Raw genomic sequence first — 16,033 nt, 5'->3', positions numbered from 1 at the left:
TGGAGGGACAACCCCCCAACCTTTACATAGATTACAATATAAAACCAATCACAAATCCCAAAATCCCTCATTGTGAAGTGAAGCAAGCACCCTGATACTGTTCAAAACTTATACTTGCGTGGCTGCGACTGTGACCCTTCAATTCTGCTGACATCTCATTTGTTTACTTCAACATATTTACTGCGTCTGTGCATCCCATAGCCTTAATACTGTTCTTTGCTAATACTGCAGATGTGGACAATGGTCCATTAACAATTGGAAACTCCTTAATAGGATATGTCCATCTGCTTTAAAATGCTACACATGCACTTTCTCACTTTTGTCCTCATGCTTGCAGGAGTCTTGCCAACAATACTGCCTGTGCTATATTTGTAGACAATCTTGTCAACTGGATGTTCATATCTTTAGCATTACATGTGGGAGATGAAAGCTGCTTGTACTTTAATAGGGGGGCATGCTGGGTATATTACCTTTACCTGACACCCACTACCACAAAACCATCCCCCAAAACATTATACATATATCACAGAAGGAGGCAGTCTCTAGCAGAAATTTGAGAGTGTTGCTTCTCTCCCGTCTGCCAGGATACCTGATCATGCCTTAAAGGTAAAGGGACCCCTGATCATTAGGTCCAGTCACGGACGACTCTGGGGTTGCGGTGCTCATCTCGCTTTACTGGCTGAGGGAGCCGGTGTACAGCTTCCGGATCATGTGGCCAGCATGACTAAGCCGCTTCTAGTGAACCAGAGCAGCGCACCAAAACACCGTTTACCTTCCCGCCGGAGCGGTACCTATTTATCTACTTGCACTTTGACGTGCTTTCGAGCTGCTAGGTTGGCAGGAGCAGGGACCCAACAACGGGAGCTCACCCCGTTGCGGGGATTCGAACCGGCAACCTTCTGATTGGCAAGCCCTAGGCTCTATGGTTTACCCATAGCACCATGCCGTCTCCCTGATAATGCCTTACTTGATTGCATTTTCTGGGAAGCCTGACCATTCCTTTGAGATGGTAAATACTTAGTTCCTGTATCTTTTATGCATATTGATATGGTAGTGTGCTCAGCTTAACAGATACTTGCCAGACTTTATTTGAAAATAGAGGTGTAAGCCCCTACAGTCAAAAGACAATTGGAAAGCTTTTCCCATTTCCTTCCTCCTTGCAGTGAAATGTTTGAGGTCAAATTGGGACTGAGTTTATTTATTTTGTGGACTCCAAAGACCCTGATGTTGGGAAAGATTGAGGGCACTAGGAGAGGGGGCGACAGTGGACGAGATGATTGGACAGTGTTCTCGAAGCTACAAACATGAGTTTGACCAAACTGCGGGAGGCAGTGCAAGACAGGAGTGCTTGGCATGCTATGGTCCATGGGGTCACAAAGAGTCGGACGCAACTAAACGACTAAACAACAACAACAACAAACCACCTTCTAGAACCCTGGATATACAAAGAGTCTTGTTACAAAAGGAGTATAAATTAGTATTTAAACTAGGAACCTTGCCTAAGGGTTTGAATACTGAGTTTGATTTGGGATGTTATGTATGAGTTTAATATGTATGTATATTAGTGGTAACAGAAAAGTGATGCTGCACCTTTAACCATGTGGTGATTGATTCTATATACCTGCATTGTATGTAACTGCTTGATACGAGTTTGAACACTAGCTGTGCCTGTTAATATCTTCTTTATCCTGAGTAAACTGTTTCGTATTATTGGGTAAGATATAGTATGAGATAGATGTTTTATAATTTCTTTGGTTTACCACACATTGTAATTGGAGTGTTATTTGTACTATGCAGCTCTTTGGACTGACGAAGCGTGTAGCAAAACCTGTAATATATCCGGAAAACAGGTCTTCTTTCACCCACCTGCGTTAGCGGCTTTGATTCGCCTTCCCATGACTGATCTACGGTATGTATTGTACAGTAGTACCTCGGTTTAAGTACACAATTGGTTCCGGAAGTCTGTACTTAACCTGAAGCTTACTTAACCTGAAGCGAACTTTCTCATTGAAAGTAATGGCTTGGCTCACAAACGCAGGAGGAGGAACAGACACAAGCGGAAAGCGTTCTCTGAAGCTGTTAACACAGGGAATGGGAAGCGGCGGCTCTCTTAAGGCGTTATTGGACTCCAACTCCCATCAGTCCCTCCCACCACGGCCACAGATGAGGCTTGATGGGAGTTGTAGTCCAGAATGTTCCACGTTCCCGGTGCAGCAGCTAAAACAAAGCAATAACACTTCCGGTGGTTAATCGAACGCGAGGGGCATCCCCTGCGGATAAAGGAATACTGTAGGACGAAGCAGCATAGAGGTTTCGGTGACGCAGCGGTTCCGGGATGCCCGCTGTGCTCCACCCAGCGGGTGAGAGTGTTCGAATGGAATCCGGAAATGAGGATTGTTATTATCACGTTTTCTTCGTCTTCGATTCCTTTGGCCAAGGCGGAGGGTAGCGTAGCTGCGGGTGCAACAGAGAAAGGCTTTAGCAAAAGCGGGGAGCCGCTTTGTTTCTGTGAGTGAAAATTGTTGTTGAACGCGAGAGATTTTGCAAACAAAGGCCACTCTAAAGTGGTGCCCCGTTTCTCTGAAGGCGGGTTACATGCTCGGATTTACTCAGTGCTTAGTCATGGATACCTTATTTTCTACTGGGATTGTCAGAGGGGGGGGAAATAATCATTGGGAGCGATGACCCGCTTCCCAGTGGAATTAACGGGTTGTATCTTGCGTTAGACCCCTACAAATGAGTAAACCTAAGTTTTCATGTACTGTACATAAATTTCAGTGGGTCTACTCTGAGTAGCCCTAGGTTTCTCTGCTCTCAGGTTGTAAAGCATCTACCTGTATATGAAAACATTTGCACCAAGCTATTTTCTTAAGCTAGGAGTTAACAAAACAAACGAAAGCTTCTTGATAAAGTAGCATATTTGATAATAGCCTGGTGTTCACGTTTGACATTCTAGAGTAGATTTTAATGTAAAGTCCGCATTTTCACGGAAAAAACTGCTGAAAGAATTCATGATGCAGTTCATTCAAAATTGAATGTAATTAGACTTCTAACACAGTTTCCAGAGATATTGCCAAATTATGAGACGATGCTATGCATGTTTGCTCAGAAGTAAGCCTCACTACGTTCAGTGGAGCTAACTCAGTAGTAAATGTGTTTAACCTTAGTCTTAGTCTGTTCCTACCAAAAACGACAAAGACTCCTGTAGCACAGTGTTTTTCAACCTTTTTTGGGCAAAGGCACACTTGTTTCATTAAAAAAATCACGAGGCACACCACCATTAAAAAAGTTAAAAAATTTAACTCTGGCCTCTTCTGGCGGCAGCCCCATTCTCATCAGCCCCATTTGTTTTTACAGGCTGCCCTTTGTTGACTTTAAGCCTGGGTGGCTCTTTTTAATTTTTTTCCCTTGCCACACAGTACAAACATTCTCAGGCGTTAAGCTTTCCTTGCCCTGACTGCCTCCTGTTCATCTGGGACTGCGTGGGAGCTAAATTTAAACTTGATTGATAGCTTTTAACCTAGGGGGAAGGTCAGGGTGATATTTTCCTGTAAAAATATCCATTGGAACCCGCGCGACCCCCCGGGAGCAACGGGCCTGCCCCTCCTCAGTCCAGGCCAGGCGCCTCACCTTCTGCAGGGCGCGCATGTGCTCCTCGCCAAAGAGGCCGCTCACGCCCTGGTAGACGCAGCTGGCTGCCCTCCAGAGGCTGTTCTGCTTGTCGGCCCCGCGGCCTCGCGCCGACCAAGCCCTGGGCGCCGCCAGCAAGAGGAGCGAGAGCGAGAAAAGGAGCAGCAGCAGCACCCGCCGGCCGCCTCTCGCGTCCGAGGCCGTGGTGGTGGCTGTTCAGAGCTGCGTGGGTCATCGCGGCACGTGACCAGGCAACATCTCGCCCTTCTCGTCGCGGCACACCAGGCAGCATCTTGTGTGCCGCGGAACAGTGGTTGAAAAACGCTGCTGTAGCACATTAACAACAAACATTAACAACAACAAACGACATAAGCTCTCATGGAGGTGCAGCTGTTGAATTTCTGCTTGTCCAACAACAGGAAGAGCTGCAGTTGGGAGCCCTTAAAGCTCTAGTTCTAGGATATGGTCTTAAAAAGACACATGAAGCCCCTGTTTTGCTGAAACAACTGGGGCTGGGCATTGCCTGAATGGGGTATGTGTGTTTGTGAGTATGCTTTCTGTGGCTCCATGGAGGAAAGGGGGCAGGATGTACATGTAATAAAATAAACAAACACATCCAAGCTTAAACAAGGGTATCAAAGGAAGACCTTGTGATTGGTCTTCCATGAGACTTGTGGAATCAGTTCCTCTTTAAGCAGGTTATGTGGTCTCTGTTTCTACCCCCTCGATTCTGAACTCTCTTTTTCAGACAACAAAGAGGAAGTTTCCACCTGCAAAGCATGTCAGGTTAACAGTGTAATTTCCTCTAAGAGCAGCTGTCAGCTAAATAGCCCATGTTGGTTGTAAGTAAGCACAGTGTGAGTGAGAAGCAATCATGGCTGCACTTGTGCCAAGAGGGCCTATCGGACCCCTACACTAGAAAGGATCCTGGGAACTGTAGTTTGTTAAGGGTGTTGAGAGTTGTTAGGAGACCCATGTTTTCCACAGAGCTGCAGTTCTCAGAATGGTTTAACAGCCAATACCTCTTGCCAGGGAACTCTGGGAATTGTAGCTCTGTGAGGGAAACAGGTCTCGCAACAATTCTCAGCATCCTTAACCAGTGCTGGTTGTAGTGGTGAAGAGCAGTAGACTCGTAATCTGGGGAACCAGGTTCGCGTCTCCGCTCCTCCACATGCAGCTGCTGGGTGACCTTGGGCTAGTCACACTTCTCTGAAGTCTCTCAGCCCCACTCACCTCACAGAGTGTTTGTTGTGGGGGAGGAAGGGAAAGGAGATTGTTAGCCGCTTTGAGACTCCTTCGGGTAGTGATAAAGCGGGATATCAAATCCAAACTCCTCCCCTTCTTCTTCTTCTTCTTCTTCTTCTTCTTCTTCTTCTTCTTCTTCTTCTTCTTCTTCTTCTTCTTCTTCTTCTTCTTCTTCTTCTTCTTCTTCTTCTTCTCAAACTGCCCTTCCCAGGGGGAAGCCATGACTTGAAAGTGGTGTGATACTGCTTCAAACATATAGTGCAGAAAGGGCCCAAGATAGGTGGAAGTTATGATTATTTAGGTATAAAATTGAGAAGGAGTGATGTGTGACTGGAGAAATGGATAAACTTGTTTGTATAATAGTTTGGAAGGAGCCAGCCAAGTATTTATTGTATAGGGCACACAAACTATTGCAGAATAAGGAAGCAGCTCAGTGGTAGAGCACATGGGTTGCATACATAATATATCCAAGATCCAGTCTTTGGCATCTCCTGTTAAAAGGATCTCCCATGAGCTGCCACCAGCCAGAATAAGCAAGACTGGCTGGACAATGGTCTTAATATAAGGCAGAGTTATACATTAGTAGAATAATTCAAAGAGAGCTCCTAATGCAAAATACTGAAAGTAATAATAGCAACCATAGAAATCTGTGGACATGAGTAACTTTCGTCCATTAATTTTAGTGGGTCTACTCTTGAGTAGAACTAAGCTGGATACTAATACAGGCATCCCCAAACTGCGGCCCTCCAGATGTTTTGGCCTACAACTCCCATGATCTCTAGCTAACAGGATGAGTGGTCAGGAATGATGGGAATTGTAGCCCAAAACATCTGGAGGGCCAAAGTTTGGGGATGCCTGCTCTAATATATGGGTTCTGTCATCCTTAGTACTGATTGATACACTCAACTAATGGCATATATACAATGGAAATATCTGTTATTTTGTTTTTTTAGGAATGACTTCCCATTGAGTCTGAAAGCTGTAGCTGATGAGTTTTTCTTACCAAACCCTATCTTGACACTTTCTTGTCCAAGGAAGCATTCCTGATGTGAACTTAAGCTGGGGAGGAGCTTGCTGAGAGCAGTAGAGGACATGATTTTCATAGGCTGGAGGCAGCTGATACGCTTATGTAGCAGACACATCTTCAGTACAAGTCTAAAGCAAAAGGATGGAAGCAGCTGTTCACTTTGGAAGTGCTACCACCAGAAGACTTCAGGGAGTCTCCTGGATCCAGAGATGAGACTGTTTTTGGAGGAGAACACGGAAGTCATCAGCAGTGGGAACCTGACACCAGAAATAACGTTAAGACTTCTGACTCCTCGCTGTCGATTTTGGCATAACAAGGCTGCCTTATGGCCATATGGGGACCCCTACTGGGCAATCTATTGGCCAGGAGGCCAAGGACTAGCCAGGTATAAAACACTTATCAGCTCTAGAAGACATACCTGCCACATGTTCACCCTGACTTAGGTTTGCTAGTGTTTTGGAAACAGGGCCGTCTTAAGCACATCCAGCGCCGTGGCGCAAAGGTCCCTCCAGCGCTCCCCTCCCTTTCCCAAAATTTAGCCAGGGGCGGAGAGCGCTGTTGGGGCTGCCTGACTACAGTCTGCTGCCCAGCGGCCGCGAAGAGCTGGGCTGGTCAGCGAGTTGCTCACAAGAGGCACGCGATGCAGACGCTGCCGAGAGGGAGGCGAGGAGGAGCAGGAGAAGCCGCGGCGGCGACTCTGGCGACCCCTGAGTCTGTGTGCCGGCCGTTGTTTCCTTTCTTCAGCTAATCAGGGTCAGCCGGCGCATTTGTACACAGAGCTGAAAAGAGACGTCCGCCTTGCCCCAGCAGCGCCACGGCCGAGGGAGAGGAGGAGGCGACGGCAGAGCCATAGGGCTTAGTGGCTCGTTGCACCCCACCAATGCTGGGCCCCCCCTGAAAGGTCTGCGCCCTGGCGCAACGAGCCACTAGCCCCTATGGGAAAGATGTCTCTGATTGGAAATAGGGTTTGCTAAGTGGGAGGTCAATCAACCAGACAAGAATCAGCTAAGAAACTCTTTATTCCTGAACAGGAAGGGTGTGCCCTGAACCTATTGGTCGCAGAGGCAGACACCAAACACATATAACACATAGTCTTTTATGCATTGAAGTGTCGCAACTCCTAAAACATCATCAACTGTATGTTAGTCTTCGAGTTAGTCTGCAGAATTGCCTTACCTGTTCAGACAGTTAGCTTTCTATAACTGTTTCATGTCTTCCATGGCTCTTTTATTGTCTTCTTAGTTGTTTTCCTTTTAACTCGCACCTTCTGCATTTCTCAATGCCATTTTCCTTACATCCATCTTCTGCTTGATTTGCGACGTATGCATTCCTTATACCACTAGCTAATTCATATTCAGTGCTAGGCTGATGCCGTAGACTTTGCTATGAATGTTGTTTTCTTTACTGTTCTTGATTTTCAAAATATACTCAGATACCTTCTCGATAACCCCGAGGTTGTCAGAGAGAAGAGAGTCCTCGATCTTGGAAGCGGTTGTGGAGCAACGGCCATAGCAGCCATGATGAGCGGCGCATCGCACGTTGTTGCCAACGACATTGATCCTGGTAAGATGCTCCATTGCACATGCAGTGCAGTCAGTCTCAGTGCATTGGGAAGAAGGGAGGACCATATACGGCTCCAGCATGTTCCAAGGTTACATGATACACAAAGAAGCCTTTGAAAGAATTGAGCATGTCCCATAGCCATTGATATGGAGGCAGGGCTACTTGATAGTGAAACAGTCAACAGCAGTGATGATCTTCCAGCTTTGTTAAAATGAGATACCCGTTTTGCAGAAGAGAAATGGTGTAAAACAGGTGTTAATTCACCCTCTCTTAAAGACTCCGGGATGAGCAGTTTCCCCTTGTCTGTCTGAAGGATAAAGAACCCTACACTGACTTATGTCTTCATTGGCTGACTTCCCTAAAGTAGCTGGCGTTCTTTTATAACTCCTTAAGATAAAAGGTAAAAAAGGTAAGACACCCCCCCCCCCCGGATTGTTAAGTCCAGTCAAAAGCAACTATGGGGTTGTGATGCTCATATTGCTTTCAGGCCGAGGCGAGCAGGCGTTTGCCCACAGACAGCTTTCCGGGTCATGTGACCAGCATGACTAAACCGCTTCTGGCACAGTGGAACACTGTGACAGAAACCAAAGCGCACTTGTTTTTGTGTTTCTATACCTCCCAGATCAGGAAATCTGCTTGTTTTTCACTATTTGCTCTAACCACAGACTGTCTGGTTCTAACCACAACAACATCTGGCAAGTTATTTACTTTGTCTTCACTTCCTTTCCTTTACTCACTGGAAAATGTTGCCCTAGACTCACTCATGCTAAGCTTGCCAACTTTGGTGAAGATATACTTTGTCAATCGGATACACATATGAGCCAAAGCTATTATTTATCATGTATGTTGAACAAGTGGATTATGCATGTTCAACAACTGGAAACTTTAGGGTAGGATTTAATATCTGCTTTATTGACATTTGGTCCTGATCCAGTAGCCCAAAGGATAGCTTGTAAGGAGTGGCTGGGTGCAGGGATACCAAAGGAGGGTGTCAAAAACACCAGAGTGATCAGTTCCACTGTTTTATTAAAAGAATGGTGTAGACTTACAGCAACCCAGCCTGCCAGGTCTCCCAGTGTATAAAAACATCTCACACTTGAAAGGTGCACTTGTTTTGCACAGGCATTTCCATAGGAAACCTGACTGATGTTTGTTCCAATTCAACAGTAAACTTCAGCTTTTCCTGGGGAAAGCGGGGGGGGGGGGGGAGAGAGAAAAACCAGTGGGGAAAAAGCTAAGTGTTCTTGCAAGGCAGAAAGCAAATGTAAAGGAAAACATAGCAGTCTTTTTATATGAGCAAAGCCAGAGATTGGTTTGGGGTTGAGCCAAAACTGAAGCCAAATTTCATAGTGTTATCTGGTAGTTGGAGGGAACATAGCCTTCAATACGAACACACTTCAGGGAGTAGATTCCACCCTGAACAGCTAGAAATGATACTCTCCAGAGTTCAAAGGACAACGAAAGGCAGCTGTTTTGGTTCATTGAAAACACTAAAGAGATTTGAACTTTCCCCCAACCATCATCCCCCACTTGGGGCTATTAACCATTCAACCTGCCTTACAGAATGAATAACCAGCCTGTTACCCAGTTTAGGATCCAATATAAGGAAGCAATACAGTGGGACCTCGACTTACGAAGTACTCAACATCCGACATTTCCGACTTACAAGCAGAAAAGTGGCCGCGCACTTATGATTTTTTCGACATCCGAATGGAAAACCCATTCGCGGCTAGATGCGGTTTCCTTGGCTTACGGATTTTTCCGTTTCCAATGCATTCCTATGGGAAACCGCCTTTCCTATGGGAAACTCGACTTACGAAGTTTTCAACCTACGAGTGTGCATTCGGAACAGATTAAATTCGTAAGTCGAGGTCCCACTGTATAAGAAATACAACACAAATTCCACAATTGAAACCAAACAATACTACTGTGGCTAAACGTCATCATAATCATTCCACATTTTAAATAACATACTTAAAGAGAATTCTCAAAACAATGTGCTTAAAACAACTAAGAAGCACAAAAACAAATCATATGCAAAACATTGAAATATATGAAAATGCAATATATCATATTGCAATCTTACACAGAACACATACTTCAATAGTTTACTGTGCAAAACACTATTTCTGCTCTCTGGCGGGGACGCCTTCCTCTTGCTTTCATGTACCACATTATTATCCCATAGCTAATTAAACATCTGGGCTCCATTGGGATTCTAATTCCACCCACACAATTCCTAGTCCTTTGATTCCTGTCCAGCAGTTAGTGCCGAGCCACCCAGATGCTGCAGAAGCAATAGATGTTGTTTCTTCTCACATATTCCCTCAAGTAATAGAGCGCACACATTAGTATAGGTCTAGACCTTAAACATGTATCCTAACACCTAACCAACTACAGTTATACCTCGGTTTAAGTACGATTCGGTTTGAGTACTTTCAGTTTAAGTACTCCATGGGCCCGTCTGGAACGGATTAATCCACTTTCCATTACTTTCAATGGGAAAGTTCGCTTCAGGTTAAGTATGTTTCAGGTTAAGTACGGACTTCCAGAACCAATTACACTCATACTTCGGGTTAAGTACGCTTCAGGTTGAGTACTCCGCGGACCCATCTGGAACGGATTAATCCACTTTCCATTACTTTCAATGAGAAAGTTCGCTTCAGGTTAAGTAAGCTTCAGGTTAAGTACAGACTTCCGGAACCAATTGTGTACTTAAACCGAGGTACTACTGTACAATACATACCGTAGATCAGTCATGGGAAGGCGAATCAAAGCCGCTAACGCAGGTGGGTGAAAGAAGACCTGTTTTCCGGATATATTACAGGTTTTGCTACACGCTTCGTCAGTCCAAAGAGCTGCATAGTACAAATAACACTCCAATTACAATGTGTGGTAAACCAAAGAAATTATAAAACATCTATCTCATACTATATCTTACCCAATAATACGAAACAGTTTACTCAGGATAAAGAAGATATTAACAGGCACAGCTAGTGTTCAAACTCGTATCAAGCAGTTACATACAATGCAGGTATATAGAATCAATCACCACATGGTTAAAGGTGCAGCATCACTTTTCTGTTACCACTAATATACATACATATTAAACTCATACATAACATCCCAAATCAAACTCAGTATTCAAACCCTTAGGCAAGGTTCCTAGTTTAAATACTAATTTATACTCCTTTTGTAACAAGACTCTTTGTATATCCAGGGTTCTAGAAGGTGGTTTGTTGTTGTTGTTGTTTAGTCGTTTAGTTGCGTCCGACTCTTCGTGACCCCATGGACCATAGCATGCCAAGCACTCCTGTCTTGCACTGCCTCCCGCAGTTTGGTCAAACTCATGTTTGTAGCTTCGAGAACACTGTCCAATCATCTCGTCCACTGTCGCCCCCTCTCCTAGTGCCCTCAATCTTTCCCAACATCAGGGTCTTTGGAGTCCACAAAATAAATAAACTCAGTCCCAATTTGACCTCAAACATTTCACTGCAAGGAGGAAGGAAATGGGAAAAGCTTTCCAATTGTCTTTTGACTGTAGGGGCTTACACCTCTATTTTCAAATAAAGTCTGGCAAGTATCTGTTAAGCTGAGCACACTACCATATCAATATGCATAAAAGATACAGGAACTAAGTATTTACCATCTCAAAGGAATGGTCAGGCTTCCCAGAAAATGCAATCAAGTAAGGCATTATCAGGGAGACGGCATGGTGCTATGGGTAAACCATAGAGCCTAGGGCTTGCCAATCAGAAGGTTGCCGGTTCGAATCCCCGCAACGGGGTGAGCTCCCGTTGTTGGGTCCCTGCTCCTGCCAACCTAGCAGCTCGAAAGCACGTCAAAGTGCAAGTAGATAAATAGGTACCGCTCCGGCGGGAAGGTAAACGGTGTTTTGGTGCGCTGCTCTGGTTCACTAGAAGCGGCTTAGTCATGCTGGCCACATGATCCGGAAGCTGTACACCGGCTCCCTCAGCCAGTAAAGCGAGATGAGCACCGCAACCCCAGAGTCGTCCGTGACTGGACCTAATGATCAGGGGTCCCTTTACCTTTAAGGCATGATCAGGTATCCTGGCAGACTTCCGGAACCAATTGTGTACTTAAACCGAGGTTCCACTGTATATCAACTATCCCACACAAGCTGAAGCCACTCTAGCTAATGGATGAGGGTCTTACCCAGTCAGGGATGTAGATGCTGCTGTTCTCAGTGGCATGGACTCTGGTCTGATGGAGGAAGGCCTCCCTGCATAAGCTAATATTGTGGTTTATATAGGATTATATCTAGCGGTCCATGCCAACTTTTAGGTGTAGGGTTGGGTCAGGTAGTCAGTCAATACACTCAGTTATGTAAATGATGTGACTTGAGCAGCCTTCACCAATCTGGTACCCCCAGATGTTTTGGACTACAACTCCCATCAGTCCCAGACATAGTACAAAATGTAAGGGTCTTGAATGTGATCAGCCCATGAATTGTGTCCCTAGTAATACTCTGCCCATAGAGTCTATAATATAGCTTGTTAAAAACAATTCTGGCAAGGAAAGTCTTGCCCAACAAAGGATACAAAAGACTAGAAAGTTGACCAGTCCAGGTGGCATTACCAAGTCAAAAATTTGGGCACTGATCTTTTCTTGTTTGTTTCCTTATTTCTCAGTTGCAGGAGCTGCCATGCTGCTGAACTGTGAATTGAACAACCTGAATCCTTTCCCTGTTCTCACAGAGAACCTCATTGGTACAGAGGTAGACAACTGGGATCTTATTATCCTAGGGGACATGTTTTACAGTGAAGCTCTTGCAGACAGCCTTCATCAGTGGCTGAAAAACCACATCCAGACTCACAGGACTAAAGTGTTAATTGGAGACCCCGGCAGGCCCTATTTTGTGTGCCACAAAATTCAGAAGCAGCTTCTGAAAGTCAGTGAGTACGACCTCACCAAATCAACTCAGCAAGAGAACAATGGGTCCACCAGTACTGTGGTTTGGGACTACCAGCCTTGACTCTCCATGGACCTCAAGTGCAGAAATACTGGACTATATTGCATGTCACTTGAACCACTAAAAGCCCCATTTTGTGGCAGTTCAAATTCTGACTGGTGCCAATACATACTATACTGCCTATATGCATTCTATAAGCATGCATACATTCTGTATATTTCAAGGACACAGCATGGTTTGTACCAGCTGAAGGTGGCATTTGCGCAGACTGGGACAGGAGTAATAAAAGAAAGCACTTTGCCTTACAATTCCCACTTTATTCAATGGAAATTATGTGTGCATGCCAATACGTGGCTGAGTTTTATTCTTTAGAAATATAAAGAAGAAAACTGTTTTCATTGAAGTCTTTTACTTGCAGAGGATGGGTGTATCAGTAGTTGCTGATGTTGATTAAAAATGTAAAAACCTATCTCACTTGTAAAAAATTGATAAACCACCTCTTTGTGACAGCTCATATGGAGCTTTGGTTACATTGGAAACTGCAAACAGATGTACTATCTGCAAGTGGTATGTGTTGTGTCCCACAGGCCTACATGCAGATCTTGGATGAGTGGTTTACTGAGACCTCGAAAGACCCAGTTGAGGGATTCCAAATGATCAGTTGTAAAGCTTTATTATTGAGAGACTTACAACGCAATACAGAGATTCTCGCTGTTGCAATTCGGGACAGACTCCGCACACATGGGGCAGGAGGTTTAAATTTTAATCTCCAGATTTAATCCTTGATCCATCTCCTACACTGTAGTGTAGACTATCTAAGCGTCAATATACTTATTTTAACAAACATGCTGGAAGTATTGTCAGCCACATTGTAGTCACTCTTTCAGTATTCACTTTCATGAACACTTTTGAAGTGTTGGAACGAGCAGATAGCGACCAGTTTCCAATATCAGTGACCCAATGTCCTTTAACAGAATGCATATCAACAACCAAATCTGCAACAGTGTGTGGAGAATTATAAGGCATGAAAAGACTGAAATGGTCTCTCAGATTGGGCAGCAATATCCAAGAGGCACTATTTAGTCATCACCTGACAAACTTGCATCAACATTTTATGAAGAAATCTCCAAATCTTGTTCATGTCTTCTAGCAAATTGTCACAGAACTCGGGCCCTATTTGATAACTTCTATAATTAATAAATACACACAATCAACACAACTTGGCTGGTTTGACAGTCAGTGCAAGGCAGCTAATACCGTACAAGTTCCGGCTAGGGCAGGCTTCCTCAGCCTCGGCTCTCCAGAGGTTTTTGGCCTACAACTCCCATGATCCCTGGCTAGCAGGACCAGTGCTCAGGGATGATGGGAATTGTAGTCTCAAAACATCTGGAGGGCCGAGGTTAAGGAAGCCTGGGCTAAGGCAATTCAGGATTTGTGTATGAATCTGTAAGAAGAATCCATAGAAAATTTGATCAAATGTAGATTGAAATACAAGAGTCTGCTTGAAAACAGGAAAGCTGAATATATGAAAACCCAGTGGCAGGAATTGGGACTAGGAGTAATGGACCAGAGGGTTGTCAGTAATGGAACAACAGAAAGTTATCAGACCAAACTCTCACCAGTTTGTTTAAGAAATGCCTTAATTGAGCTGCAGTTCCAAGTGATGCCCTCTGCAGCTGGATTTGTAAAGAAAAAGCAATTGATATGTGTTGTATATGTGATATAACATTGTGCCACCAGATAGCACTATGGAGTCCTGTTTTTCTCTACCCGTTTTCCCTGTTTAAATTTACAACTCATATAACTGAAACGCTTCTTTGATGTGTCCTGATTCAGTCTTGGATGGAAACTGCACAAGGTCCCATTCTCAGTCAGACTTTGTATTTGTGGAAGACATCACTCATTACCTTCTAGTTGCCCCTTAAATAGAGGTCACTTTCTGAAACCTTTGTTCTCACAAGCAAGCAGGTAGGCCCCAATAGAAATGATCTGGTTTCTTTTGAACGTCAGTAATAGCTTAGTTACAGGTAGGTAGCCGTGTTGGTCTGAGTCGAAGCAAAATAAAAAAATTCCTTCAGTAGCACCTTAAAGACCAACTAAGTTTATATTTTGGTATGAGCTTTCGTGTGCATGCACACTTCTTCAGATACACTAATAGCTTAGTAACACATTACTAAGTAATACATTACTCTACACATTAGCTGGAGAAAAAAATCAGGAAAAATGAGTCCGATAAAATCACTATAAATTGTTGTGATTTGGAGCTTTAATCTTGAAATCCAAGTTGAATTTGAGTTTGTTGGTGTCTCTGGTAACTCTTTCACCCTGGATGTTGCCTTATATTATGGGCATATGTTCTTTATTATTCTATTAATACTATTGCTACAAGTCTGCCATGGACTTTGGCCTGAATAATAAACTTGCGAACTGAACCTCATTCACCCACCTGTCAGATGGGGGAATAAGTGGGAAGCATCTAGGTTGCACGAATAACTCCCAACTCCCTAGGCCAGCAGCTAAGCTCCCAAAGCAAGCAGATAAGCATATGTGGGATGGCTCTGCATCAAGCACCAATACGTTTCAGGGTTATACTGACTACCATGATGGCCTTACAAATATGGTTCTTGGCAGTGACTGCTAAATTTACACAACACTGCTGAGTGATGCATGGAGAAACAAAAGGATACTTTTGATGCCGATTGGTTTACGTCTTATTAACTACAGGTAGGTAGCCATGTTGGTCTGCCGTAGTCAAAACAAAATAAAAATAATCCTTCCAGTAGCACCTTAGAGACCAACTAAGTTTGTTATTGGTATGAGCTTTTGTGTGCATGCACACTTCTTTCAGATACCTTCAGATACCTCTTTTATTAACTGTCACCCAGAGGAACCCAGAACCACTATAACTCATATATCTTTTTGGCTTCAGTTATTTAACTTAACATGCTATTATTATCTGCCTAATACACATAATGCCTGTATTATTTCATGTTATTCTGAATAAAAATCATCTCATAAAAAATGTAAAATCTACATCAGGGCAATAACCAGGACAACCAACCTGCCATAAAATAGCATGCAGGCTTTGACTTCTACAGAATGTTTTATCAGAGGAGGGTGTGTGGGATAGAGTTGGTTCCTGTCAAAGCCACAAGGATGTACGGTATATCTTCTCACAATCTCAAGAAAGAATGTGTGGTGTTGTTGTTTAGTCGTTCAGTCGTGTCCGACTCTTCGTAGGTTTTATATTAACAAAGCTAGATGTTAATTTTAGGTGGCATGCTAGGTAAAAAAGCAAAAAAACAAAAGTCAAATTGGGTAGTTTTACTTAGTACCGGTACTTGGAGTGTTCCATCAGAGAATAAAGTCCTATCTTTGGGTAGTATAAGTCCAGTTTGCAGCCAGGTGTTGAATGGTTGAATTCTGTATTATCCAAGTCATTAAAAAATGCTAGGTGCTTTTATTAAAAATATAGCTACCGTAAGTGGGATCTCCAGATTCAGAGACAGCATATCTCTGAAAGCCAGTTTGGGAGGGAGGGGGGGAAGGAAGGAACAGATGGGGAAATATTTTGCCTTCCTTCTCTGCTGGTGGGTCTCCCAGATACATCTGGCTGAACATTATGGGGAACAGGA

General features: G+C 44.0%; 1 protein-coding gene across 2 annotated transcripts; it reads left to right on the top strand.

Annotated features, from left to right (window-relative positions):
* The first annotated feature begins 2,272 nt into the window (after positions 1–2,272).
* ETFBKMT (electron transfer flavoprotein subunit beta lysine methyltransferase) lies at positions 2,273–15,931 on the top strand. Of its 2 annotated transcripts, none has more exons than XM_035127986.2 (4): positions 2,273–2,360; positions 5,829–6,287; positions 7,335–7,465; positions 12,118–15,931. In XM_035127986.2, exons 2-4 carry the CDS (start codon positions 5,968–5,970, stop codon positions 12,459–12,461), a joined length of 795 nt encoding a protein of 264 aa, XP_034983877.1. In that variant the 5' UTR covers positions 2,273–2,360; positions 5,829–5,967; the 3' UTR covers positions 12,462–15,931. The 2 variants fall into 2 exon arrangements, with proteins under 2 accessions (XP_034983877.1, XP_034983876.1); XM_035127985.2 differs by lacking the exon at positions 2,273–2,360 and adding an exon at positions 2,374–2,508.
* The last annotated feature ends 102 nt before the right edge of the window (positions 15,932–16,033 follow it).

This window comes from Zootoca vivipara, chromosome 10, assembly GCF_963506605.1.
Source record: "Zootoca vivipara chromosome 10, rZooViv1.1, whole genome shotgun sequence".
NCBI lineage: Eukaryota > Metazoa > Chordata > Lepidosauria > Squamata > Lacertidae > Zootoca > Zootoca vivipara.
This window is presented reverse-complemented; position numbering and strand designations above follow the sequence as displayed.

Excerpts from the sequence above, each read along its gene's own strand:
- ETFBKMT (XM_035127986.2), top strand. The coding sequence starts at position 5,968 with ATGATTTTCATAGGCTGGAGGCAGCTGATACGCTTATGTAGCAGACAC. Across the intron at positions 6,288-7,334 it reads GGAGGCCAAGGACTAGCCAG|ATACCTTCTCGATAACCCCG; the intron begins GTATAAAACACT and ends AAATATACTCAG. Across the intron at positions 7,466-12,117 it reads TGCCAACGACATTGATCCTG|TTGCAGGAGCTGCCATGCTG; the intron begins GTAAGATGCTCC and ends CTTATTTCTCAG.